This window comes from Chelonoidis abingdonii, chromosome 3 (assembly GCF_003597395.2).
Source record: "Chelonoidis abingdonii isolate Lonesome George chromosome 3, CheloAbing_2.0, whole genome shotgun sequence".
Taxonomy (NCBI): Eukaryota; Metazoa; Chordata; order Testudines; family Testudinidae; genus Chelonoidis; species Chelonoidis abingdonii.
This window is the reverse complement of record NC_133771.1, coordinates 176,155,431-176,180,969: the sequence shown is the minus strand read 5'-3', so window position 1 is coordinate 176,180,969 and position 25,539 is coordinate 176,155,431. Positions and strand designations below refer to the sequence as shown.

Sequence of the window (25,539 nt, the reverse complement as noted above, 5' to 3'; positions counted from 1 at the left end):
CGGAGGGTGATTCTGTGTCAGGCGATGCTCACTGGCTGTCCACGAGGGTCTGCAGAGAGACTCTACCCTCCTGTTTGTGTTCCTGCAGTTCAACCAGATGCCTCAACATGTCTGCTTGGTCCCTTATAATCCGAAGCATCTCATCCTGTGCTGCACGCTCTTGCTTATTGGCAGCTTTCCTGCTCTTCATGTCCATGTCTAACTTCTCGGATACTGAAATCCTCCACGCTCTCAGTTCTTTGTCAGCTGTCCCAGAGGCATTCATTATTTCGGTGAACATGTCCTCTTGTGTTCTCTTTCTCCTCCTCCTAATCAGTGAAAGTCTGCTTTCAGGTGTTGATGACACGCTGAAGCTGTCAGTCATGGGGAAAAAATAAAGGAGCCATTGTACATGAATAAAATGTTTCCATAGCAAGGCTGTTTTCGTAAAAAACAAACAAACAAAAAACCCCCACAAAAGAAAACCCAAAACCTTATTACTCTACGTGCAAGCCATAACATAATCAGAATCTGTAACCATTTGCTGTGCCATTTTGCTGGTCCAGCCATGGTGAGTAGGGCCCCCCAGGTCATGGGTGACCGCACTTTTGATGAAGTCTCTTGCAGGTGCATGTTGGGAGTAGACGTAGTTAGTCGAACAATGGCCCTTCCCCATAGCACCACGGGAAGCTGTTTATGAATGGGGCTGGGGCCAGGGGGAGGGGACGTTCTCACTCCCAAATTGCAGAATCTCTCATGTGGGGCCCCAGTCCCCTATCAGCCACTTTAAACTACTTGCCGACCCATGCCAAGCACATTAAAGGCACATTAGTGAACGCTTGGTTTGGCGATCTGGAATGTGGGGGTGGGTGGGTCTACATGCCCTTTTTTTCCTTGGAAGAGCACTTTTAATGAAAACGTCCCCTGTTTTCCCTAGGTGACCCTGTGTGATATCAGTCTCCTGAGGGTAACAGACAGAAAGGAAGGAGATGCTGCAAATGTCTGGGTATAGACCTGGTCATTATGCTGTTATGCTGTGTACCACAATGATGCCAGCAGAATTAATTCAGGAGTTGCATGGGAAAGTGTCCTACTGTGGTGGAAGAAATAAGACTGCCCTGCCCAGAAACCTTCTGCAAAGGATTGCAGAGTACCTCCATGAAAGTTTCCTGGAGATATCCATGAAAGATTCCTGGGTTATCCCAGTCCACATAAACAGTCTTTTCCAGGGGCCACCTGCTGCGTAGCTGGAGTGGCCTCTTGTAAGCAGAGAACCACAGCAACTCGCTTTTTCTTCACAGTAAACATGCAATATCACCGAATGCGTGTGCCCTCTAAAGTTTAACTGGACTTTGATTGTAACTGTACACTCACCAGAGGTGCCTTCCCCGGCATCACAGTCGGCCACTGTGATGTCCTGCGACCCAGAGGGCTCCAGAGTTAAAAATATTTCCTGGCTCTTGGGGAGAATGGATCCACTGCTTGACTGTCTCCCATTCTCCTCCTCTTCTTCCTCATCCACCATATCGCCCTCCTTGTTGTCCCTAGATTCACACACCTGTGAAGTGTCCACATTGCTTGTGGGGTTTCTGGTAGGGTCACCCCCGAGAATTGCATGCAGCTTGTTGTAGAACTGGCATGTGTGTGGGGTTCAGCATCAGAATGACCGTTTGCCTCCTTTGCCTTCTGGTACGCTTGGCGAAGTTCTTGTATTTTCACATGGCAGTGCTGGGTGTCCCTCGTGTAGCCCTTCCCCCCCATTCTACAAGTAATCTTTGCATAGATGTCAACGTTTCTTCTGCTGGATTGGAGCTCTGCCTGCACAGACTCTTCTCCTCACACAGCGATGAGATCCACCACCTCTTGTGCATACCACGCTGGAGCGTGTTTGGGGCACTTAGTCTGCATGATCAACTGTGCTCAAGCTTGCATGCTCCCAATGTTGATCAAACAGGAAATGGGAAATCAAAAATTCCTGGGGCTTGAGCAAGGGAGGGGCTGTTTCCTGTGTACCAGGCCGCAGTGCAGTAGAGTTGAGAATGATCTCCAGAATGCTCACAGATGAGCATTGTGGGACACCACCTGGAGGCCAACTAAGTAGAGTTACGCAACACTGCGTCTGCACTACCTCGCAGTCAATCCATGAAAATCGAATTAAGCACTACACAGGAATGTGTCATCTGACATGCTCTACCCTTGGAATAATACTCATTCACAACCATATTCACCAACTTGCTTCTGAACAAGGAAACATTTTTCAAGTCTTCCACAATGTATCCAGTTGCATGAAGAGTACCTTGAGGTTTCTTTATGAATTGCTGAAACTAACAAAATAGATTTGACAGATTGCAATATTGCCACTATTACTGTTTTTCACAGAGATTTATGTATTTAGGAAACCCTGTTATCCATTTGCTTCATCAAACCTTGATGCAGGAGGTGTGTGATTTCTTTGTTTGTTGGTATGCTTGTTTTTTCCAATTTCAAATTCAAACCATTTTACGTGAGAGCGGAATAACGCTTTAAATTCTGTTGTGTGCAGGGGAAATCACCAACGGACAGTAATGAGCAGTGGTCTCATTTTTAGTCATTTTTCTTCTCTGATCAGTTTTGAAAATCACTTCATAAAACTAGAACAAGAGGGATTTTAATATAAAAACTCCTGGAGCCCCAACCTCTGTGGTAGATAGGAGAGTAGATGGTCAATTTCCTTACTCCTGCTTCTTTATGTTAGTGAAACTAAAGAATCCTTAAGATTTAAATATCTTGGGAAGGGGAGTTCTTTTTTTCACCAGAGGACAGTAAACCCTGTAATTAATGTGTGTGTGCCCATGAAAGCTTTTACATGAACACTTGAGAAAGGTGTATTTATACTCATATTTTATGAAGGAAATTTACTTTTTAGCTATCTTTATGTTGCTTTTCTATCATGTAGAGTTGTATGTGTAGTCAGAGAGAAATGATGGGTACAGTTTTAACATTTAGGAATAATAAATAGGATTTGGCTCTTATATTTTGGGTATTTTAATGTAAATAAATTTACAGTTGAATGTTTAAAAAGGAACTCCTGGTTAGAGGAAATATCAATAGAGAAATAAATCTTGAATGCTACTGCATTTTAATTAGTCACGCATTTTATGCTAAGTAAGGCCCCCATCTTGCAATCTTACTCCTGTGCTTAATGTTGTTCATGAGAGTAGTTCCACTGATATCAATGGGACTACTCACATGAGTTAAGTGAAGCTTGTGTGTAAAAGTGTGCAGGTTCTAGTTGATTATCAAGATGGTAAGCTGAAGCACTTCAAAAAAACTGATTCTTCATGATATGTTCTCTGTAAAGGTTTACAAGATCATCATTATTTGTACTGCAGTCATATAAAAGTCTTGTGTCTTATTTTTCCCACTAGAGGGAGATATCAAACAGGCTTAAAAACACTGGAAATGAAGACCAGTATGTACTTTACATTTTATAATTAGTAAAATAAACCCAACCTATATCATAACAGTTGAATTTCATTGTAGGTTATAATTCCTAGCACCAAAATCTTTTGTATAGAAAGATAGCGAAAACTAGATAAGACTTAGTTGAATCCTTTGCTATTGCGTTCAGAGTGTGCCCCATGGATGGCTTTTTCGGTCTTGGAGGTTAAAATAAAAGCATGCTGTTTTCTCTACAGTTTGCTAATATTATGCTGAGTGTTTTTGTTGCCTCTTTATTAACCTCAGGTACACCAGGACTTGCTTTGTGAATTGCTACAGTACCAATTAATCTTTGCTTTCTGTTTAATTATTATTCTAATTTATTTTTTGTATTATGGTAGCACCCAGAGCTCCAATCAGCATCAGCACCCAATTGTGAAACACACAGGAAGATGAGATTCCTGCTCTAAACAGCTCACAGTCTAATGCCCTTGCCCTGCAAGCTATTCTGTGTGAGAGGACCCTTGCCCGCACACAAAGCTTTATTGGCTAGAGCAGGGGTCAGCAACCCTTCAGAAGTGGTATGTCGAGTCTTCATTTATTCACTCTAATTTAAGGTTTCACGTGCCAGTAATACATTTTAACGTTTTTAGAAGGTCTCTTTCTATAAGTCTATAATTTATAACTAAACTATTGTTGTATGTAAAGTAAAAAAGGTTTTTAAAAGTTTAAGAAGCTTCATTTAAAATTAAATTAAAATGCAGAGCCCCCTGGACAGGTGGCCAGGACCCAGGCAAAGTGAGTGCCACTGAAAATCAGCTCGCATGCCGCCTTTGGCACGAGTGCCATAGGTTGCCCACCCCTATGCTAGAGGCTTTGTAAAGGCACAAGAGTTCACCCACTTGGTGCAGTTTGCAGGATCAGGGTATAAATTAAGAAAAGATGCAACAAACAATAGGGGAAAGAAGAATAACAATGAGAAGATCACACAGTTACACAGGCCAGCTGCATGCACAGTTAATTGCCAAGTAGTGGGCAATGTAACTTTTGACCATAATTGCAGTTTTGAACGAAGAGACTCCATTCTGTCTTGGTTTCTCTAGGAGTCTGAATATGATATATTTAAAAGGTGAAATAGAAACCACTGAAGAGCATAGGGAAGCCGTTTGAAGAGAGTGCTCTCAACAATGTAGGTCTCGTCAGTTAATTAAATTGATTTAACACATGGAAGCTGACGTGTTTCACTGGAATGGCTAGAGTTCTAATCCTGCCTCTTTCGCTTACTTTGTCTGTGGCTTTGAGGTTTTGTCACCTTTCTGTCTGTCTTTCCATCTGTAAATAAAGGATAATACTGACCTGTTTACCTCCCGGGGGTGTTGCAAGAACTGATTAATTAAGACCTTAATGTCTCTGCAGTGCTTTGAACATATTGTGCTATCTAAACACTAAGCATTATTATTGTTATAGGAAGACAAGGTTTAATGTATACCTATGGAACAGCACGTTTCCAAGGCTGCTTTTATGGAAGCTTGCTCCCATTCCAGTACAACCTGTAAAAGTATCTTCATAGGTGTTCTGTACCCGGTAGTACTGGATTAGGAGGGTCTTAGAGTTAAGAGGGAAATTTTCCTAGATAAGAAAAGACTGCATCTCCCCCCTCACGCCCCAATTTATCTTGTGTGTCACAAAGTCGGAGGCAGAAACTGTGTTCTCTTGAACTTTAGATAGATATTGAAGTTTCACAGAAAAGCTGAGGTGTGATTCATCAGGGGTTTAGCCTTTCACTTCAAGCAATTTCTGAACTAGCATATTTAAACACTTGAATTTCTGAGGCAGCCTCTCACCAGCCAGAATCTGAAGTGGGCTTTGAGGACAGTTAGTTTGATTGGGATGCACTTGTGGGAATAGTTCAGCTGAACCTGCTAGATATTTCATGGGTTATATCTTCTTTTTCCAGAATATATGCCCCTCCACCTTTTAAAAAAAACCAAAATGAGGTCTCTAATGGTATTTGTGACCAATGACTGTGAATAGTTCATACTTTAAATAGAGTTTAGGGATATGTGTATGTGTGTGTATGTATATGTATTAAATCATCAATTGTGGTGATATTTAGTATAAGACAAAAAAATCCTTCCCCTGCCTTCTCTCATGTTTTTCTCCACTGGTGAGCATAGTATCACACTGGTGCTTAGATTTTTGTCATGGAAGTGATTGTCTGCACTGAAACAGACCATGGGCCAGCGTATTTTCATGTTTTGTTTTCTTTAGAAATAGAATAAAACATGCATTAAGGATGAAAGGCTGTGGAAGGCCTCCAACTCTGCAGACCGATGTGCTCCACGGTGTGAGGATTGAGTGACTGTGCAGTCAGTACGTGGAGATTCAGCATGCAGAATATATGGTGGAGTTGGGTTACTCTGCATGCCAACCTTGCATGGATCAGGAACAACATTAGCGGTCCATGGTTGTGTGCATACATCAGCCAGAAATTGGGAATGTGCAAGGATCAAAGACCAGGGACTGCAGTAGTGACTATTTTGTTCAGACCTAAAGATTGGTGGTGGATTCTGCCTCCTTACCCTTCTTGATTTCTTCCTGCATAAAGAACCTCTCTTTCCACTTTCTCTGTGTTTGTTTTTCAGGTAGATACAAAGAATTCCATACTGTTTAAAAACTAATATTGCAGGCCCATTGACTCTTATTCTTTTTTGATGAGCTGTTATTAATGGGAGGTATTATTCTTGGCAGAATATGAAGAGGAACTTGAAAGAGAATTTGAATTGGAAAAAGATACTTTGTTCTGGGGACTTAAAAAGGTAAGATCAAAGAATATTACTGATCATTTTAGTCTGTAAGTTTAGTGTAAATTCATATCTCTAGCAATTCAGTTGAAGTCTTCTCCAAGTGGATTGTGACCAACTTTTATGATTACAAAGTTCTGCTCCTAGGAAGGACACTTGGCACAGATTACTATATTCTGTGAATTATTATGTGTTCCTCTCCTCAGTTGAGTATTATTTTAGAGGTATTTTAAAGAGTTACTCAGATTTTTATGGATCCTATTATTTGCCTCCCTCCCTATGTAAAGCCAGGCACCTTTAATACTTTGAGTCCAAGAACACAGAACTCAGAGGGAGAGAAACTAATAAGTATAAATATACTATATTCTAAAATGATGTAAAGCATTTTTTCTATGCGTAAAAATACATAGAAAAGTGCATCCTCCAATGTGACAGGAGGATTCCTTCTCTTCAGCTCTTCCCACAGGTTTTGCAGTGGGAGGGAAGGAAGATATTTGCCAGTCCTGGATACTGATTTAGAATCGCAAGCTCAATCAATAGTGTAAAAAAAAAAATTTTATCTCCCGAGTTTTTCCATCCCTCAAGAGGAAAAATGGCTTACCTGATGCAATGTGACCTGATCTAGAAATTTGTATTATAGTTTTTCTCTTGGTTGCTACCTTTCGTACACGTTAGCAGCAGAATGACTTAATTTCTGATGTCAATGTTTTGCTAAAAAGCATTGGCTTCCCTGTGCACGCTCAGTAGTGCTTTTCCTTCTTGCTTGTCATTTGATTGTTTGGATAATGGCTTTGCTTAGGATGTGGGACTGGAAGGAACATCAAGTTCAGTCCCTTGCGATTTCAGGCAGTCCCATCGGATAATTCTGTTCATGAGTTTATTAAATTTATATTTGAGCATCAGAGTCACCCTATACTGGTTTTCAGTCTAGCTTGCTGGGTAATAATTTTTGCAGCATAAATGTTTAAAGAAACACTATTAATTTAAAAATCACATTTCTCTTTGAAAAATTTCTACTGCTATTTCAAGTAAAGCCAAAGATTATTTTGTCCGAGACAGAGAAAAGGAAAAAAATGTGTGTGTTCCCTCTTTGTTTACATTGTTCTGTCTATCTTAGGCTCTTACATGGCCTCCATAACTGTAGTATCTGAGCACCTAAGAAGCTGAAATGTATTTCTTGTCACAACACCCATGTGAGGCAGAGAATGCTGTTATCTCCATTTTACAGATGGAGCACTGAGACCAAGCTAGGCTAAGTGACTTGCCCAAAGTCACACAAGAAGTCTGTGGTGGAGCAGGGACCTGACCCCAAGTCTCTCAACTTGTTGGTTAGTACCTTAACCACTGGACCAGCCTTCCTCTCTTAGTCAGGTGGACCCTGAACTTGCAGTCTGTTCCACGTGGGCAGACCCCAGTGCCTGCATGGAGCCTTGTTGGGTTCAGCGAGGCTCTGTGCAGGCACATAGATGTACACACACAGAGCTGTTTACAAGATTGAGGCCTCAGACCCTAATCCTGTAAAAACGTAGACATCTGGTTTATTTTGTGTCCTATGACCAATTGCATTGAAGTCAATGGGAGCAACTCAAAAAGCAGAATGTTAAGCATGTGCATAAATCTTTGTGGAATCAGGGCCATAGTTCATTTCCTCTGTTGTTTGTGTGGCGCTTTTACACAGCAATGGGAGAGAGAATCATCTTTGACAACAGGAATATGTGGATGTAAAGCCACAGTAATAGACTAGGGCGCTCAGGTGCTGATGTAGTAATTCAAACTACTTGTGACAATATTTTTTTAGATTGATTGTCTAGTTGTTAGTTTATTTTTTTTAACACATTTAATCACGTAACATGGTTCAGCATATAGGTAGGGATATCACTGAACATAAATTAGCCTTTTCCTTATTAACAGTATGGAGACAGTCATGTGAAAATAATAGCTGCCTCATGTCTGTGTGATAGCCACAGGGGAAGATGATAAACTAATGAGCCATTGTGCAATGGCATGAGGAGGCCATCTGAATCACCAACTAGGAACAAAGTATTTTAAAAATCTAAAAACATTTCTGTTAATATTAGGGCTTCTCAGCCCCCTTTAAAAATGCAGATCCTAAAGGTTGGGCCTGACCTACTCGTGGCCACACCCTCACTGCACAGTGGTCCTTGTCTCCACTACATGTTTAATACACTCTTCTCAGAGATCGTAGAATCATAGACTATCAGGGTTGGGAGGGACCTAAGGAGGTCATGTAGTCCAACCCCTTGCTCAAAGCAGGACCAATCCCCAACGAAATCATCCCACCCAGGGCTTAGTCAAACTGGGCCTTAAAAACCTCTAAGAAAGGTGATTCCGTCATCTCCCTAGGTAACTCATTCCAGTGTTTCACCACCCTCCTAGTGAAAAAGTTTTTCCTAATATCCAACCTAAACCTCCCCCACCGCAACTTGAGACCATTACTCCTTGTTCTGTCATCTGCTACCACTGAGAACAGTCTAGATCCATCCTGTTTGGAACCCCCTTTCAGGTAGTTGAAAGCAACTATCAAATCCCTCCTCATGCTTCTCTTCTGCAGACTAAACAATGTCAGTTCCCTCAGTCTCTCCTCATAAGTCATGTGCTCCAGCCCTATAATCATTTTTGTTGCCCTTCGCTGGACTCTCCAATTTTTCCACATCCTTCTTGTAGTGTGGGGCCCAAAACCGGACGCAGTACTCCAGATGAGGCCTCACCAATGTCGAATAGAGGGGAATGATCACTTCCCTCGATTTGCTGGCAATGCTCCTACTTATGCAGCCCAAAATGTGGTTAGCCTGCTGCCTTCTTGGCAGCAAGGGCACACTGTTGACTCATATCCAGTTTCTCGTCCACTGTAACCCCTATGTCCTTTTCTGCAGATCTGCTGTCTAGCCGCTTGGTCCCTAGTCTGCAGCAGTTTGCACTTGTCCTTGCTGAACCTCATCAAATTTCTTTTGGCCCAATCCTCTAATTTGTCTAGGTCCCTCTATCATATCCCTATCTTCTAGCTTATCTACCACTCCTCCCAGTTTAGTGTCATCTGCAAACTTGCTGAGGGTGTAATCCACGCCATCCTCCAGATCATTAATGAAGATACTGAACAAAACTGGCCCCAGGACAGACCGTTGGGGCACTCTGCTTGATATTGGCTGCCATCGATAGATCGATAGAGTCAAGTTAATATTGCCTTTGGATGAAGTCACTCTGTGCCAAGGGCTTATGTAGTCCATTGGCCTCATACTCACCTTCTGCATGGAGTGCTTTATTACTACTTCAGATTTAAACGACAGTAAATGCTCAGACAAAAGCTGCAGGTGTCATAACACTTAGAGTATCACAGTCCTGAGCACCGAGCATCATGAAATACTTGTACCATAGGTATCAGATTAATTTAGCCAGCCCATAAATCAAAGGAACAGAAGAGTCCCTTGAACCTCCTCTTCCTCTGCCATGAACACGCTCTCAACCTTCCCCCAGAACCTGTCAAACAAATGGTTTTTGCATTGTGCCCAGAAGGTTTCAACTCCATACTGCTTTGGTCCAAATGTGGAGCAAGATCCACAGTCCTGACCAGCAACTTCTTCTCTTTAATAACAAGGTGAATCCATCTTGAGTGTTCCTGCTAACCACAGCTATGCCACTATGGCACAGGGAGAGAGGTGATCCCTCATGTGGACTAGTTCCAGGCCATTTAGAGTTCTATAGGTGATGGCCAACACCTTGAACTACACCTGGAGACCAATTGGCAGCTAGCAGATCTCAGAGCACTGGCAAGGCCAGCTTTAGGCACCGTGGGGCCCGATTTGAAGGTGCTGCCGCCAAAGTCCCGCTGCTGCCGAGGAAGGTCCCTCCGCTGAAATGCCACCGAAGAGAGCGGCAATGATTGAACTGCTGCAGCCTACAGTGCCGGGACTTTGGCGGCAGCTCAATCAACTGCCAGTGCCTTCGGTGGCATTTCAGCGGAGGAACCTTCCTCCACAGCAGTGATTGAGCTGCCGCTGAAGACAGCGGTGGGACTTAGGGGGCAGCTCCTTCGGGGCATTGCGGGTCCCTGATTCCGGGGAATCGGCTGAATCACCCTAAAGCCGGCCCTGAGCGCTGGTGTCGTGCTCCCAGCCAGATGCCCTGCTTAACAAATGAGCTGCCATATTCAGCACCGGCTTCAGTTTCTGCACTGTTTTAAGGTGTCACCTGATGCAAAGTGCATTGCAGTACTCTTTTCTGAATTAGGAGTTCCTGTATATTACAAAATTAGTCCTTCAAGAATGGCATGGCTTTGTGGCAGTGCCAGCTTTTGCTGTCTTCTCCATGCTCTGCTCTCATTGGAAATTGCCAACACAATCTGCCACAGCAGGGATTCTTCCTCTGATTCATGCTGTTTACATCAGCATAAGATGGTTGTTCCTGCAGAAGAAGTTATATGTGATTGTAGCCTGATCTATAGGTTATGTATGTATTATACTGATTACTTAACATTCCAGTGTGTTTAGAATCCTCCGTGCTGTGGGCATGGGAGAGGGTTCAGGATTTGGCTTTTAGGAACAGAAAGATGTAGGCCTTGTCTACATGACATGGGCTTTGATGGTAAAGCTATACTGATAAAGTTATACCAGCAGAGCCCCCTAGTGTAGATGCAGTTTGTGCTGACAGAAGAAGTTTTTCTGTACAGTAATTTCATCTCTCTGAATGACATTAGATATGCCGACAGAAGCATTTTGCTGCCATAATTGTTTCTATACTGGGGATTTTGCTAGCATAGCTATGTTAGGTGTTGGGTGTAGTTTATTCCACACTAATGACTGACTTAGTCATTCTGACAACACTTTGTAGTGTGGACCTGGCTGTAGACGCATCTCTTCTGTAGGGGTTACAGAAAAGAGAAGAGATGCTCTTATCCCTACTATTCTTGCTGCTCCAAAGAAGTTTCCCTGTTTCATTTCCCCCAGTTTTTGTGTGTGTTTCTTGTTATTGTTTTTAATGCAGCCTTTAGGTAGTTGCAATTTTTGGCATAGCATCCACTGAGGACATTGTTATTTGTCCTTTGGGCTGAGTAAGAACTCGTTTAAATTGTGCGGTTGTATGTAGGTCAAGACCTCATTATCTGTAAAGTGGAGTTGACTCTGAAGCCCATATACAAACTGTAATAAAATAGACCTTTAACAAGACCTTTCTGTGCATCCTCATGCTGATGTTCATTTAAGATGCTGAAAGAGCAAAATCCTGACTCCTCTGATGTAGGAACTAAGAGTAAATACATTCTAAGTATCTGAGGTTAGGACACAGAGACTAGAAAGTGTAAAGTTTAAGGGGGTAAGTGAGTTGAGATATTCTTATTAACATGAAGAGCTTCTGTTTTTACCTGCTAATGTTGTTTCTGTTCCTTTCTCCTGGTTAGATTTCTTACCTGACATGTTAAGAACTTGACACAATACAACAAAAAACAGAGACCATTGCAGCCATAGCTGCAGAATACAAATGCTGATCTTCACAGAAAACTGCAATTGTAAATTGGAACATATAAATGCAAGTCTCTTATTAACTCTTAGAGAAGCGTATAAAAACAGTTGATTACCCAATTTGAACTTAGCAGTGCATGGAAATAAATCTATTTCTACTTTTTCAAAGGTCAGCAGAAATAGAATAATAATTCGTAGTGAAATCACAGTATTGGTTAAGAATAGACCAAGAATATTTTTTTAATGTCAAGAAATAAAGGTGATTATACTTTGCATTCTGTTCCTGTGGGGGAACAGGGCCAGGAGCAAGACCAGAGATCGGTAAGAGATTTGGGTGTGTCAGCTTTCAATCAACAGAGACCGGGAGCATTGAGGATGGACTCAGTCTTAGTATGCAGGACAGTTATCAACTAATAGGCAAGGAAGAGCTCAAAGGGACACCAGTAAGTTAAAAACTAGGCAGTCTAAAAAACTAGGTAAAAGTAGTTTGAGGTACTATCCCTACACCTTAGTTCCCCAGTCTATTAATGTGGCTTTATGCTCGCATTTTCCTTTTATTTTGAATGACATTCTTTCCCCTATTTCTGTGACCTACACACACATGGAAACTAACTCTGGCCCTGATCCCGCAAAGATGTGCATGCTTAATGTTCTGCTTTCTGAATAGTCCCATTGACTATTCAGTGGAACTGCTCATAGGGCGTAGGAAGTTCTCTATGAGGAGGGAATAGGTGATGCAGAGTTTTAATGTGCTTCTAGATATTTACTCCTGGAGACTTCAAGTCAATTCTTGGTGCCAGTCATATGTTGATATGGTACTAGTGATCTGTAAAACCAATAATTCATAGAGGTTATTTTCTCTTGGATACCCCCCATTCCCACTCTGTGGAGTGTATGGTTGGCTTAGCAGGTGTAGGCTCCAGTGATCAGTTCTAGCTTCTGCTACCAGTCTTCCCCTATCAAGAGTACTAGACTTCCAGAGAACTTTATGTTGTAAATAATGAAGGTGATTTTCTGCATCTTAATGCAGATCTGAAGATAACATTATCTGGGGGAGGATGAGCTTCTGGTGACTGTACAGCACGGTGGGCAAATGTTTTGGCCCAAGAATCACATGAGGGAATAGAAATTGTATGGAAGGCCATGAATGCTCACAGAATTGGGGTTGGGGTGTAGGAGGAGGTGCGGGCTCTGGGATGGGGCTAGAGATGAGAGGTTGGAGAGCGGGAAGGGGATCAGGGCTGGGGCAGGGGGTTGGGCATGGGGAAAGGCTCAGGGGGTGCAGGCTCAGAGCGGTGCTTACCTCAAGTGGCTCCCGGAAGCAGTGGCATGTGCCCTCTCCAGCTCCTACGCTGAGGTGCAGCCAGGTGACTCTACACTCTGCCCCATCCTCAGGCACTGCCCCTGCAGCTCCCAAAGGAGCCAGAGTGATGCCACGCCGCGGCTCCCTGCACCCTGAGCTATCCCCTCCCTGCACACATCCCCTAGCTGTCCTCTCCCTTCACCCTGACCTATCCCCTTCTTCTTTGATTGGTGTCCATGTGGCTGCTCCACTCTTGGAGTCGGTGTGTTCCTGCACCGGAGATGGGAGATTTCTCGCAGCAGGACTTGGTTGTGGGAAGGGTGCGCACATGAGTCGTCTCATCCCCTCAGTTCCTTCTCAACTGTCCTCGGCTGCAGACGCAGCTCCGAGGCAGTGCTCTCTTTGCTACTGTCTGAGAAAAAAAAATTACAAGTTACATAGGAACTTCTTTTTAGTCTATACTTAGTAACATTGTTTAGTCTTAGTCTATACATAGTTACATAGTTTCGTTAGTTCCTCTTAGAGGTTTTTCTTAAGAGAAGAAAGAAGACTTTTTCTGCCCTTAACTCCCCGTTTGGGAACAGTTTCTACAGTTTACCATTACAATTATCTCCCACCCTTATGTCTAGAGAGGTAGGAGAGGCTTAACTGCAGTCATGCTGGGCTCAACAGGATTTAAAAAGTGTGACTCCTGCCGTGAACCAGTGCCGGTCTCTGATGGCCACACGTCCTGCATTCGCTGTCTGGGCAAAACTGGTATCCCCCAGAAATGCCTGCATTGCACCAACTTAACAAAAAGGGCAAGACGTGACAGGGATCTCCGCTTGAAAATTCTTCTGCTGGAGAAATCCCTCCAACCTCCGCAAGAGACATCCTCCAGGGAGTCTCATAAACCGAGATCCCTGAGCTCTGATAAGGCTCCAACTTCTAAAACTGTCAGGAAGCGAGCCTCGACCTCTCCAGCAAGGGGGTCTCAGAAAAAGAGAGCTTCCCCAGTGAGGTGTTTATCCTCAGTGCTCCACTCATCCAGAGTGAGGACTTACGAGGCACTGGGCTCTTCAGGCACTGTCCCTCAGTGGACCCCTACTGAGCCCCAATGCGCTGCACCAGAGTTGAGACATCAAGTCTGCTCCATGGCACCGACTACCCCAGTGCAGAGCACGGCACAGGCAGCGGCACTGTGATCAATGCTGCGGCCACTGGCACCGACCCAAAACTTGCTGCCACCAAACAAGCCGAATCCGGCACCAGTCAGTGCTCCAATGGTCGACTGCAACCCCAAGGTGGGACCAGCGCCATTCCTGTGTCCTGCTGATGTAGCAGTTTCTTCGGCACCACAGTCACCACTGCTCGGCGCCGGACACTCCCTGATTTACATAGCATGGTACCGTCCTTCATCTCCTGCACAAAACTCCATGCATTGTGGCGAGGAAGCAGATGTGCAGGACAACCACTTCTCCTCTCAGTGTTCATCCCCATCACAGATGAGACCTACGTGGTACGCTGTGAAGCCTAAGCCTCATCCCTCCAAGCATTCACAGCCTTAGCATGCACAGCACTGGCCTTGCCCATTACCACCTTACCCCATGCAATGGCCACAATGGGACCTTTGTCTACATACCAGAACCCCTATTCTGGTCCCCCTTCCCCAGCCAGAAGAGGTTCCAGAGTACACCCATCGTTACCACACAGAGAAACCTCTGATCCCCCTGAGACAGAGATAGAAGAGGAAGAGCTACTATCTCAGGCAGACCTGGATGATTCACCACCTGCCCCACACTCATCTTCTGCACCGGACGAAGCAGTGACGCCGTCTACCCCTACAACAGCAGATGACCTGAAACAGTTCCAAGAACTCTACAAAAGAGTAGCAAACAGCCAAGAAATTGCCTTACGCGAGGTACAGGATAAACAATATAAGTTGTTAAAAATCTTACAACTGGGATCATCGACCAAGATTGCCCTCCCCGTGGATGAGGTTATAATGGAGCCTATGGAGGTAATATAGCCAACACTGGCATCGGGCTGACAGAAAATACTTTGTTCTAGCCAAAGGCATGGAATTTTTGTTTTCACACCCTGTTCTCTGAAATAGAGGCTCCTAATCAGCACAGTAAACAGCCTCATTTCTGCTCCTCACTTCAACATAAAGAACACAAGAGACTGGACCTCTTTGGGCAGAAAGTTTACTTGTCAGCCACCCTTCTGCCTAGAGTTGCCAACTATTCTGCTCTACTAGCAAATTACAACTACTCTAACTATAGTAACATACAAGACCTTGTGGAGGACCTCCTGAGCATAAATGTCCTCAACTCATTGTCCCCACATGGCCCAGACAGACGTGGTTTCCATACCTCTCATGTCTAGCAGTTTGTGCCCCACAACCGCTGCCTTTCCAGACAGACCTCCTGTCCCAGAACAAGGGCCTGACACTCCATCCAGACCCAGTGAAACTCCATCTCAAAGTGTGGCTCCTCTCTGGTTCCAACATGAGGAATTGAACTGTTTGAAGAAAGTAAAACAGATATTACTAAATAGCTGTCACCTCACCATAAGAAATACTTACCGCCACAAGTGGAGAAGATTCTCCCTTTGGTGTCAGCAAAAACAGCTGGATGCGACCATGGCGCCTCTATCTAGGATCTTAGACTACCTACAGGAACTGAAGGAAATGGGGTTAGCCATAAGCTCTATTAAAGTACACCTCACTGCCATTATGTCCCTCCATGAACAGGTAGAAGAGGCTTAAGTATTTGCTTACCCGATTACACAGCACTTTCTAGAGGGCATACAGATCATGTATCCAGAAGTACGCTAACCTGCATCAACATGGGATCTCAATCTTGTGCTCAAATGTCTCACAAGACCACCCTTCGAACCTCTAGTGACCTGCTCGTTCCTTCATATGTCAATGAAGGTCGGATTCCTGTGGCAATCATGTCTGCCAGATGTGTCAGCGAAATAGGAGCATTGATAGCTGAGCCACCATACACTGTTTACCAAAGACAATACCATGTTACGTCCTCAGCCAAAATTCTTGCCCAAAGTGGCTACAAATTTTCATATTAACCAAACCATACACTTACCTGCCTTCTATCCCAGGCCACATAATGACTCTTGAGAAGCAACATTTCACATGCTAGATGTCAGATGGGCTGTAGCCTTCTACTTGGACAGAACTAAACCATTCTGCAGGTCACCAAGACTATTCATCTCTACAACAGAGTGAGCCAAAGGCTCTACAGTATCGACCCAAAGACTCTCCAAATGAGTCTCTACCTGTATTCAAACTTGCTACCACCTCTATCACAAAGAACCCCCCCGTGGGCATCTGATCCCACTCAATGTGAGCCATGGCAAAATTGATTGCCTTCTTTAACAATGTCCCCTTAATAGATATTTGTAGAGCTGTAACCTGGATATTGGAGCACAGTTTTGCCAAGCATTACGCTATCATCCAAGGCCTCATCTCAGACTCTTATCATGGGCTTAACAGTGCTCTCCTCACACACTTATACATGACTCCAAACCCCTACTACCCCTGGTGGGGTACTGCTCTACAAGCACCTCGAGTGGGGCACCCGCAGGGGCAGCACTCGAAGAAGAAGAAGAAGTTATTCACCTTGTGCAGTAACGATGATTCTTTGACATGTGTGTCCCTGTGGGTGCTCCACTACACAGCCTCCTTCCCTCTACTTTGGAGTTCACACAGCTGAGCTCTGCAGTAGAGAAGGAACAGAGGAGACGGCTACAGGAGGTGCCAAGGCTACATGAGAAGACTCCTGTGCGCGCCCTTCCCCCAACCGAGTACTGCTGCGAGAAATCTCCGATCTCCAGTGCAGAGACGCACCAACACCAAGAGTGGAGCACCCACAGGGACACACATTTCGAAGAACCATGGTTACTGCACAAGGTGAGTAACTTGTTCTCCCTGCTCACAGCCCCTAGCTACTGCCTTGCCTGCACTCTAAGCTACCGCCTGCTTGCACACAGCCCTTAGCTACCCCCTGTCTGCACTCTGAGCTACTTTCCTGCCTGCACACAGCCCCTTGCTATCCCCTCTCTGCACCCTGAGCTACCCCCTGCCTGCACACAGCCCATAGCTACCCCCTGCCTGCACCCTAAACTACTCACCTGCCTGCACTCTGAGCTACCCCCTGCCTGCACACAGCCCATAGATACACCCTCCCCACACCCTGAACTACCCCCCTCCTGCCTGCACACAGCCCCTAGCTATCCCCTCTCTGCACCTTGAACTACCCCCAGCCTGCACACAACCCATAGCTACCCCCTGCCTGCACCCTAAACTACTCCCCTGCCTGCACTCTGAGCCCCCCCGGGGCCTAGAGCCCTGAGTCCCTCTCTCCCCTGCTGGGCCCTGGAGTTTTTATAGCATGTTGTGGGGTGTCCTCAGAAAGAAAAAGTTTGAGAACCCCTGATATAGGGTGTGTTTTTTACCATTGTTGAAAGGCTTTGTCTTTTAAATATGTGTGGTCGGACAGGTGGGGGGAGATGTGATATTCAAAGTGGTTTTCATACATATGTTCTTCAAAAACTGGTAATGATACAGTGTTTAACAAAATGTGACAGAACAGAGAGCCCTACCCTGAGGGCAGGTCATTTAAAATGGGAGTGTCACTAGGGTGTGATTCTGGAATACTAGCAGTTTTCAGTGGAGTCTCTGACAGTACTCCAGTTTTAGGGGTCCAGTCAAGCTTGGACCTCATATTTTGCTTCAGACGATTTAAAGGGATAGCTTGCAGGACTGGGTCTCAAATAGCTAATTCAAAACATTCAGGTAGAAAAAGAATGCTAGTCCTCCTTGAAAAGTTAATGTGAAGTATTAGAATTGGCTCTAGTTGACTGGCTTGTGTTCTATGATTGAGAATGGTGGAAAAGTTGGAGGAGAGAATGGAATATCAGGTATAACAAATTGCAGGGTGGGGAAGGAGCTATGTAATATTTTTTGAAGCTAAAACCTTGAATGGGATTTTGCTTCAGGAAATTGATCTGGAGTTTATCCTGGTGTGATTTGTACTGCCATTCCATGATCGTCCCTGAAAACCGTCACTATGATCTGCTGCAATATTTTGTGGTTAATAAGCCTTATAACCGAAGTTTTGCAGTTTGTTATTTAGAATCATATGAACTTTTAGTTCACTGAAAATTTTGTATGCACTTTTCTTAGTGTGGGTAGAAGGTTGAGTAGATTGTTCTTTGTGCCACCTCATGAAGTTCTTTCTTCACTTAGTATGAGCATATAGTGCTTACTACCCTGAGTAGTCCCATTGAAGCTGGTGAATTCAGCAAGAAACACTATGATCGGTAGTATGGGCATGTCTCAGGACCTAGGAAAACAGACTGTGTTTCAAAAAAGTGTTGGTTGTGATCAAATCTAGGTGGGAAGCTAGGAGCCAAAATTGCATGTAAAAACTGTAATCAGGCATTTTTTTAAAATTAAAAATTATTCAAATATTGGAAGATCATCAGAGTAATTAAATTGAATTAAGTTAAAGCTAATATGCTGCTATAAGTTACTTTGGATACTTTGTTTTGTCATGAGTAAGAGTGGTGCATAGCTGTTCTGCCCCAGGAGCAATCCAGACTTGGTTATAATTCCTTCTCTGGTTTTCTTCCTTGCTCCATGGGGGAAAGTCATCTGCACCACCTTTTTACTGTGCAGATTATTTCTTTCCTCATGCTAGCTCGATTCTGCTGTCTGGTGCACTGGGCATGGAGCCAAAGCTGCAAAGTGTACAGTTGGACTAAGATCTGCATAGTAACATAATCTAGTTTAAAGAAGGTATTTGCTGCATAGTTGAAATCCATACTATTGTCCTTTTGTGTTCAGATACCGGGGAACAGCCACGTACTATGGTAGTTTGAAAATTCCATTTGATAATCCTTGTGTGAAGGACTGTCATATTGTTCCTGACAGGCTTCCTGGAGAAATCTAATTATTATGATCATACCATGTTGGTATTCAATAAATATTGATGAATAGAGAGAGTCCTTAAAATCAGGAATCTTATTCTGTGCTGAGCCTGTGCTCACTTTTATCTACATTTTTCAGTGCTGAGGTGATATATGTATTTATGTGCTATGCGTACGTTTTATAGTTTGAAAAATTTTGATGCTTTGGTGGGAAAATTAAAGGAGGGTCAACATCAAATCAAATTTGGTCCCAGATTTAGGTTTTACAAGATATAAGACCAATAGAAATGGTTCCACTAATTTTAAACAAATTGAAATCATTTGGAATTGTGGATGCTCATCACCTCAGAAAATCTGACCCTGCTGCTGTAACAATGTGTGTAGATTCCCTTCAGACCACGCGCTGTGGTATTGGATCATAAACCTTTGTGTTTTATTCAAACCTTTCCCTCTGTTTCATCAATACAATCCCCCCCCCCAGCCCCCAGTTTTGAAACATGTATCAATCAATTCACTATGTATTCTAGGATCCCACAGACTTTGAGTGGAGCTTCTGGATGGAATGGGGAAAGGAACGTATCATATGGCTTCTGCTTGGCCATCTAATGGTATCACAGATGTCAAGGATCTTTATGGAAAAGGTATGAATGCATGTGTTTTGCAGGAGTGCATCTTATATTTTTTCAGTTAGCTGTGAGACCTGGAAAACAGAACACCTTATATTAAAAATTGTTGAAAAGTATATTCTATAGAATGAAAAATTCCAACAAATTGTATCTAGGAGATATAATTATTTATGACCTAGTTCTTAAATGAAGCAGTCCGATTTAAATCCAGGGCTTTGGAGCGGAGCCCGGATCTGGAGCGCGGAGCAGTGGAACGGCAGGTTTTTGCCTGGAACTGGAGCGGAGCTGGAGCACAGCTCCAAAGGCCTGTTTAAATCAACATAAATAAAGCACGCCTCATTGTGAGTAAAGTTGAGAGAACTGGGCCTATAGTTAGGGACTTAATACTTCCCTGTGAGAATACTCAAAACTGACGTTGGATAATGGGGACTTGGATATACACGATATTTGGGACCAAACCTGATACACATCATGCAGGTGCATGACAGCCAAAAGCAGCATGTCTCTACATGGATGGGCAATTATACCATAGACTCAGTACAGTATAACTCTGTCCTCTAGTATGTGCTGTGGAGAAAAGATGTCTGAAGTAGGTTTTTTCCATTGAAAAATGTAGTTGTTGAAAGTGAAATTTTACACTGGAAAACACTGGATTTTTTTTAATGATTTTTTTTTCCAAAGCATCATTTAATCCAAACATTTTGCTTTGTTTTGAAGTGCTTATTTGAACTAAACAGTTTCTATTTGAGGAGTTGATTCAAATAGAAACAGTTAATTTCAAATTGGTATTTCAACTTCAAATGTCGTTTTAAAGTGAAATGTCAGTTGAGAATATTTCAGGTCCAATTGACATTTAATTTAAATATTTATTTCACAGTGTCAAAACATTTCATTTCAACACTTGCATGTGAATATTTCATTCTACAAAAATTGTCTTTTTTTTCTTGGCTGGTCCTGAATCAGGACAAAACCAAATATTGGACTTTCCTAGAGGATACAAATTATGTTTTCTGACCACAGTTCAACTGGGAAGATTTTTCATCTCCTTCAATCTGCAAAGCTAGCCCCTCTTAGTACCATAAACTCACATTTTCAGAACTTAGCGGGCAGGGAGGATTATAAAGCTATAAAGTGACTAAGCTACATATAAAAATGTAGCAATTTTAGTGTCTAATATCTGGGACCTTCCTCATGTTCCTGACCTGTAGGAATGAGATTTCAGGCACTTTTGCAGGACTGAATACTACCTATTCTGGATCATTGAAATTTTGCAGGGAAAATCCATAAATGAGGGGAGAAACAAGGAAACATTTTTGTGGTAGAGTGATTTAAGGGGGGGAAATAGTGGCTGTATGAAGCTTCTCAGTGGCTGTGCTCATCCTATCAATTTTCAGTGGCAATGCAAGAAATGACCTAAGGACTGCCAAAGTTTGGAGCTGATATAATGGATTTGTTCACTCCCCGCCCCTGTAATTTTATAAAGAAGATGATAAATAAGGAATTAACAAATGCTCGGGCACGTTTCCATTTTGGGAAGTGTTTTATACCTTCCATCACAAACTCTTAACGATCTTTCCCAATCACATCTATCCTCTGTATCGAATCAGTCCATCTACCAGGTCTTCCTATTCTCCTCTGTGCTAACACCACCCAAGTTATGTCTGCATATTATCATTTTACTCTGCCATGAAAACAAATCCTGCCCTTGCTGCCATCGATCAGTTTCAACACCCTCATTAGCAGCTTAGCTCAATTTCTCTCCATCGTGTCCCTGTCATCAAATTAATTCAACCCTCCATCACTAAACCATTCCTTGTTCTTGAATATGGCTGAACTATTTTGGTGTCCAGAATGGAAAATTTCAGCCCATGCAGTTAATATTTGGCAAAAATATAAGTAACTGAAAACAAAGGTCAAATAATGGGAAGTGTCACGTAACTGTAATAGGTGGTGTTACCAGCCCTGCCTATAATAATTTCAGCAATGTAGTATGTAAAGATGGGGTGTCCTTTAATAAATCATATTCTTGGTTTACAGAGAGAGGAAGGGGACCAGTTTATAGTTCCTTAACGTTAATCAGAGATGAAATTGCATGGAACTTTGAATCTGAAGCTGAATCATAATCTTGTTGTATCTCAGAAAAGAATAATTTAATAACCCTGTTGTTCTGCTTTTATTGATCTGCTTCATTATGCAGACTGTTTTTTTAAGACAAAATCTAATTTCTTTCATTGCTACCTTTCTTTATAGAATGCCAAACATTTGTGCTTTGGAGGCAGTGCAGAATATGTAACACCAGGTATTTCAGCAGTTTCAATTGAGAGGTTTTATAAAGCTCCTTTGAGTCCCGAAAGAGATTGTCTCAGGTGGGATGAAGATCTGACTGCCAGCAGTTATGGTTCATGGAATCTGTATTGGAAACACAAGGGAACACTAAGCAGTCCCTGCGGAGATATTGTCATGATACTGCCTGTCATCTTGTATCACTTTTTTTCTTTGTGCTAGCGTTTTCTTAGAACTTGGGTGATCTGTAAGTTGAAAATAAAGTTAGAAGCGTTGATACTGTGGATGTAAGAAAAAGAAGGTGAATGTAATGAATTGATCTTTTGAAAATGGCAGGTGAAGGGCAGGAAATGTAGTAGTAGTAATCATAATATAATGTGCTGCACAGGAATCATCACAGTTGAATAGACCATTGATTCATCTTGTCTCTGAGAGTGCAGCACGTCAAATATTTAAGAATATCTTCAGTATACTTCATTGTGTAATAATGTAAAGGGGAAATAATGTTTTGTCTCCAGCTGAGGATCAGTTTCTGCCCTTAAAGCATTTGGAATGATGGCCCTGGTAATTTTATCCTAGCTAATGTAACTGCAGATATCCTTGGCTTATTCATATAAATACCACTGTGCAGGTGATTTGCAGGGACTTTTCTTCTAGGATTTTGGGAATCAGAGCAAGGTGTTATAGAAGATCTTAGGGTGTGTGGGATACCTAAGTCATGGATTCTGCGGATTCATGGATTGGAAATCCTTGTGTTTTCATTAGAAGGAATAATTTTGAAAGCATATGCAAGTTTTAGTCCCTTGTTCAGTTTGTCCACAAGAGAGAGAGGATCTAACCTTGTAAATATCTAGGATGGAATGTATTTGCTGACTTGTTTTTGTAAATATGATGGATGCTAATAATATAGACTGGAAAAGAAGCCATAAACCTAATTATAATCAAGGAATATTTCAGTAACTAATTTACAGTCACATTTGTTCACTTCTAATTATTAGCTCCATGTCTTGCTGTGAATTGTTCACTGGACTTCTGTGTCATGTGATTCTTTAACTGTCATGTCCTTTCCTAGAGACATGGGCTTCAGTTTTCTTGTGATGCTTTGCAGGAAGAAATGATTTAAAAATTATTTAAAACAGTTGCACTAAACAGTCAAACTAGTAGGAAGCTACATATCTGTATTTGAGTTGAATGCTCATAGAGGAGCCAAAGTTTAGATGCACTAGAACAGGGGTCCCCAGTGCAGTGCCCGCCGGGGCGTCTAAGTGCGCTCGCATAGTGGCTGGCGGACGAGCATTCTCCGAAATGCTGCCGACAAGCTGCTTCATCCAGAGATTTTGGCGGTGACACCTCTGGATGCTGCTGCTTGTCAGCGGAATTTCGGTGGATGCTCATCCGCCGCCACGGTCCTCCCTGGCTCATTGTCTGGCGCCCACCAGACGAAAAAGGTTGGGGACCACTGCACTAGAAGAACATCTCTTTTACGATTTTGTGAAAGGGTCTCTACTACTGTTGTGTTAAAGTGATTCTCAGTGCAACCCTCTCTCCATTTGTTGAGTTCAGATTTATAATGAGTAATGATATAAGCTTATGTGCATTATTTAGATTTCAAATCATGATAAATTATGTAAAAAGCAGCAAGAGGGTTCTTTTCACAATTGGAATCTGTTAAAGGGGAGGATAAGGGGGCAAAACTGTAAGAAATGCAGAACTTCAAGAAAAGCCTGCTCCTTCTGTTGGAATTTCTCCAGGAGGAAAGCGCTGGACCTAGTGGTCTGGGTTTGGACAGATCCAAGTTTTCCCCTAGTTTCCTAGGCTGGTAGGTCTCATAGTGGTGTTGAAACAGTTTTTATAGTGGGGCTGGTGAGAGCCATTGAAAAAAACCTGTAAACTCTGTATATAATGGAAACCACTTCATGATGGGGTGCTGCTGCACCCCTAGTTCCAACACTCCTGCCTTAGTCCTTGGTGGAGGAGAAAGCAACTCTTCCTTTTCTCTAGCTGTCCCATGGCTGATACACAGAGCAACACTGATTGGCTCTTGAAGGAGCTGTTTCCAAATCTTTTCTTTGAGTATTTTTGATAGTAGCAAATGGTGGAGGCAAAGAGTTATATACAAGAATCAATCTGTTGGGTGGGTTGTGACAGTGGCACCGCTCACCTGCACACAGCACACTTTAAAACAATGAGGGGAAAGAAATATGGGCGGGGACACTGGGGCAATTCCTCTAAGCATATAAATAGTGCCCAATGATCTTTAATGTCCATGCAGAGCAGAGAATGCTTCAATGTTAACTTCTCATCTGAAGGGCTCTCACAGAAAAAAACTGCCTGGAGCTCAAATTCTCTGACTTGAAGAAAGAAGCGATTAATTGATCCTATCAGAATTTAAATCTCTGGTTCCAGGGAGTCCTTGTATTTCACATCTGATATTTAGATCATTAGGTATTTTTAAAACTAAAGTTATATTAATTTTTGTAATATCAGTACTGTTCTCAGGTTGGTATTTTGTGTCTGTTTATTTTTGGCATTTATTAAAAACATACGGGTTTGTTAAGGTAAATGTCATGTTTTGGGGAGATGATTAATAGTTTTTACTTCAATTATTTTAAATTGAAAGTCCCCTTCTCTCCTTTTCTTCCAGTACAAACCTTGGTGTCTAATGGCATATGGGATGGTGGCCTGCTGGTTTCTATTAGGAATCAATGGCTTGGCAGTGATTTTGCTACATATAGCCATTTCATTTTTTGTGGCTCAGTTTCAGACAGCAGTCCTGACATGGCTGTGCTCACTACTTTTGTTATCAACTTTGCGCATACCAGCCGTGGAAGAAGCAAAGGTAATTTTTTTAGTGTGATCAAAGTATGTTATTTATTTATCATGATTGTGGACAACATTTTATTGCAAAGTCCTTATCAGCAGAATCACTTTTAGTTTTGCCTAGGCAGAGATGGACTCAAAAGAACTTTCTAGGTGCTGAGGTGCAGTAGGTGTTGGTACAGCCTTTGACTGTAGCATCTCATTTGGAAATGTTAATAACCTTGCTGAGAACTCCCTGTAGTGGGCTCTCTCTCATTTGTATTGTCATGGTGTGTTGTGGCCTTGAGTACTAAAAGATGTATGACAAGACTGTTGTTCTATAGAGTTTCATGTTGGTATAAACGGAGAGGAGAACTGTGAGGCAGATAGAAGAGCCTTGTTCTCCATTGCAGCTTACTTGTTCTATTTTAAACGATAGATGAAATCACTGAATGCAATAAACTGTACTATATGCTCAATCTAATCTGATTTACCTACTTTCTTTAAGACCTGGCTGTATTTTAATTAAAACTGCTATCTGTGGATTTCCAAACCATTTATCTACAGCTCTGCTTGCTTTTATTATTGTCATCATTATCTTCAAATTACTTTTTTATGAAGTCTTTCCTCCCAAAGGATTCTAAAGAGCAGCTGAATTGATGAATGAAATGAGTGGTCTTACATATGAGGAGCATCTGGATTATTTAGTCCTGAGAGAAGGTTAAAAGCAGCATCAGTGAAGTACTTAAACTAGTCAAGGATTGTTATAAAATCAAGACTGAATAACCTTTTTTTGAGATTGATGAAGAAGCCAGAACTAAAGGTCATACAATTAGGTGCAGGAGGGAACTTATTCAAACAGAATTGAGGACCTTTTGTAGAGAGAGTGCTGAATAGGTGGAATGGGATTCTAGTTGAGA

The 25,539-nt window shown here is 42.6% G+C and overlaps 1 protein-coding gene across 8 annotated transcripts in view; it reads left to right on the top strand.

The window, feature by feature from the left end:
* HHAT (hedgehog acyltransferase) overlaps window positions 1-25,539 on the top strand; it is a 406,300-nt gene that overhangs the window by 14,345 nt on the left and 366,416 nt on the right. For 6 of the 8 annotated variants that reach the window (XR_012655622.1, XR_004371388.2, XR_012655621.1 and 3 more), the window contains exons 3-5: window positions 6,151-6,218; window positions 19,439-19,552; window positions 24,465-24,659. Coding sequence is in view for 5 of the 8 variants with exons in the window: in XM_032762974.1 (XP_032618865.1) it covers window positions 6,151-6,218; window positions 19,439-19,552; window positions 24,465-24,659 (377 nt within the window). In the remaining 3 variants the exon portion in view is untranslated. The remainder of the gene's footprint in view (window positions 1-6,150; window positions 6,219-19,438; window positions 19,553-24,464; window positions 24,660-25,539) is intronic. The other 2 variants (XM_032762975.1, XM_075064349.1) reach the window with 2 other exon arrangements.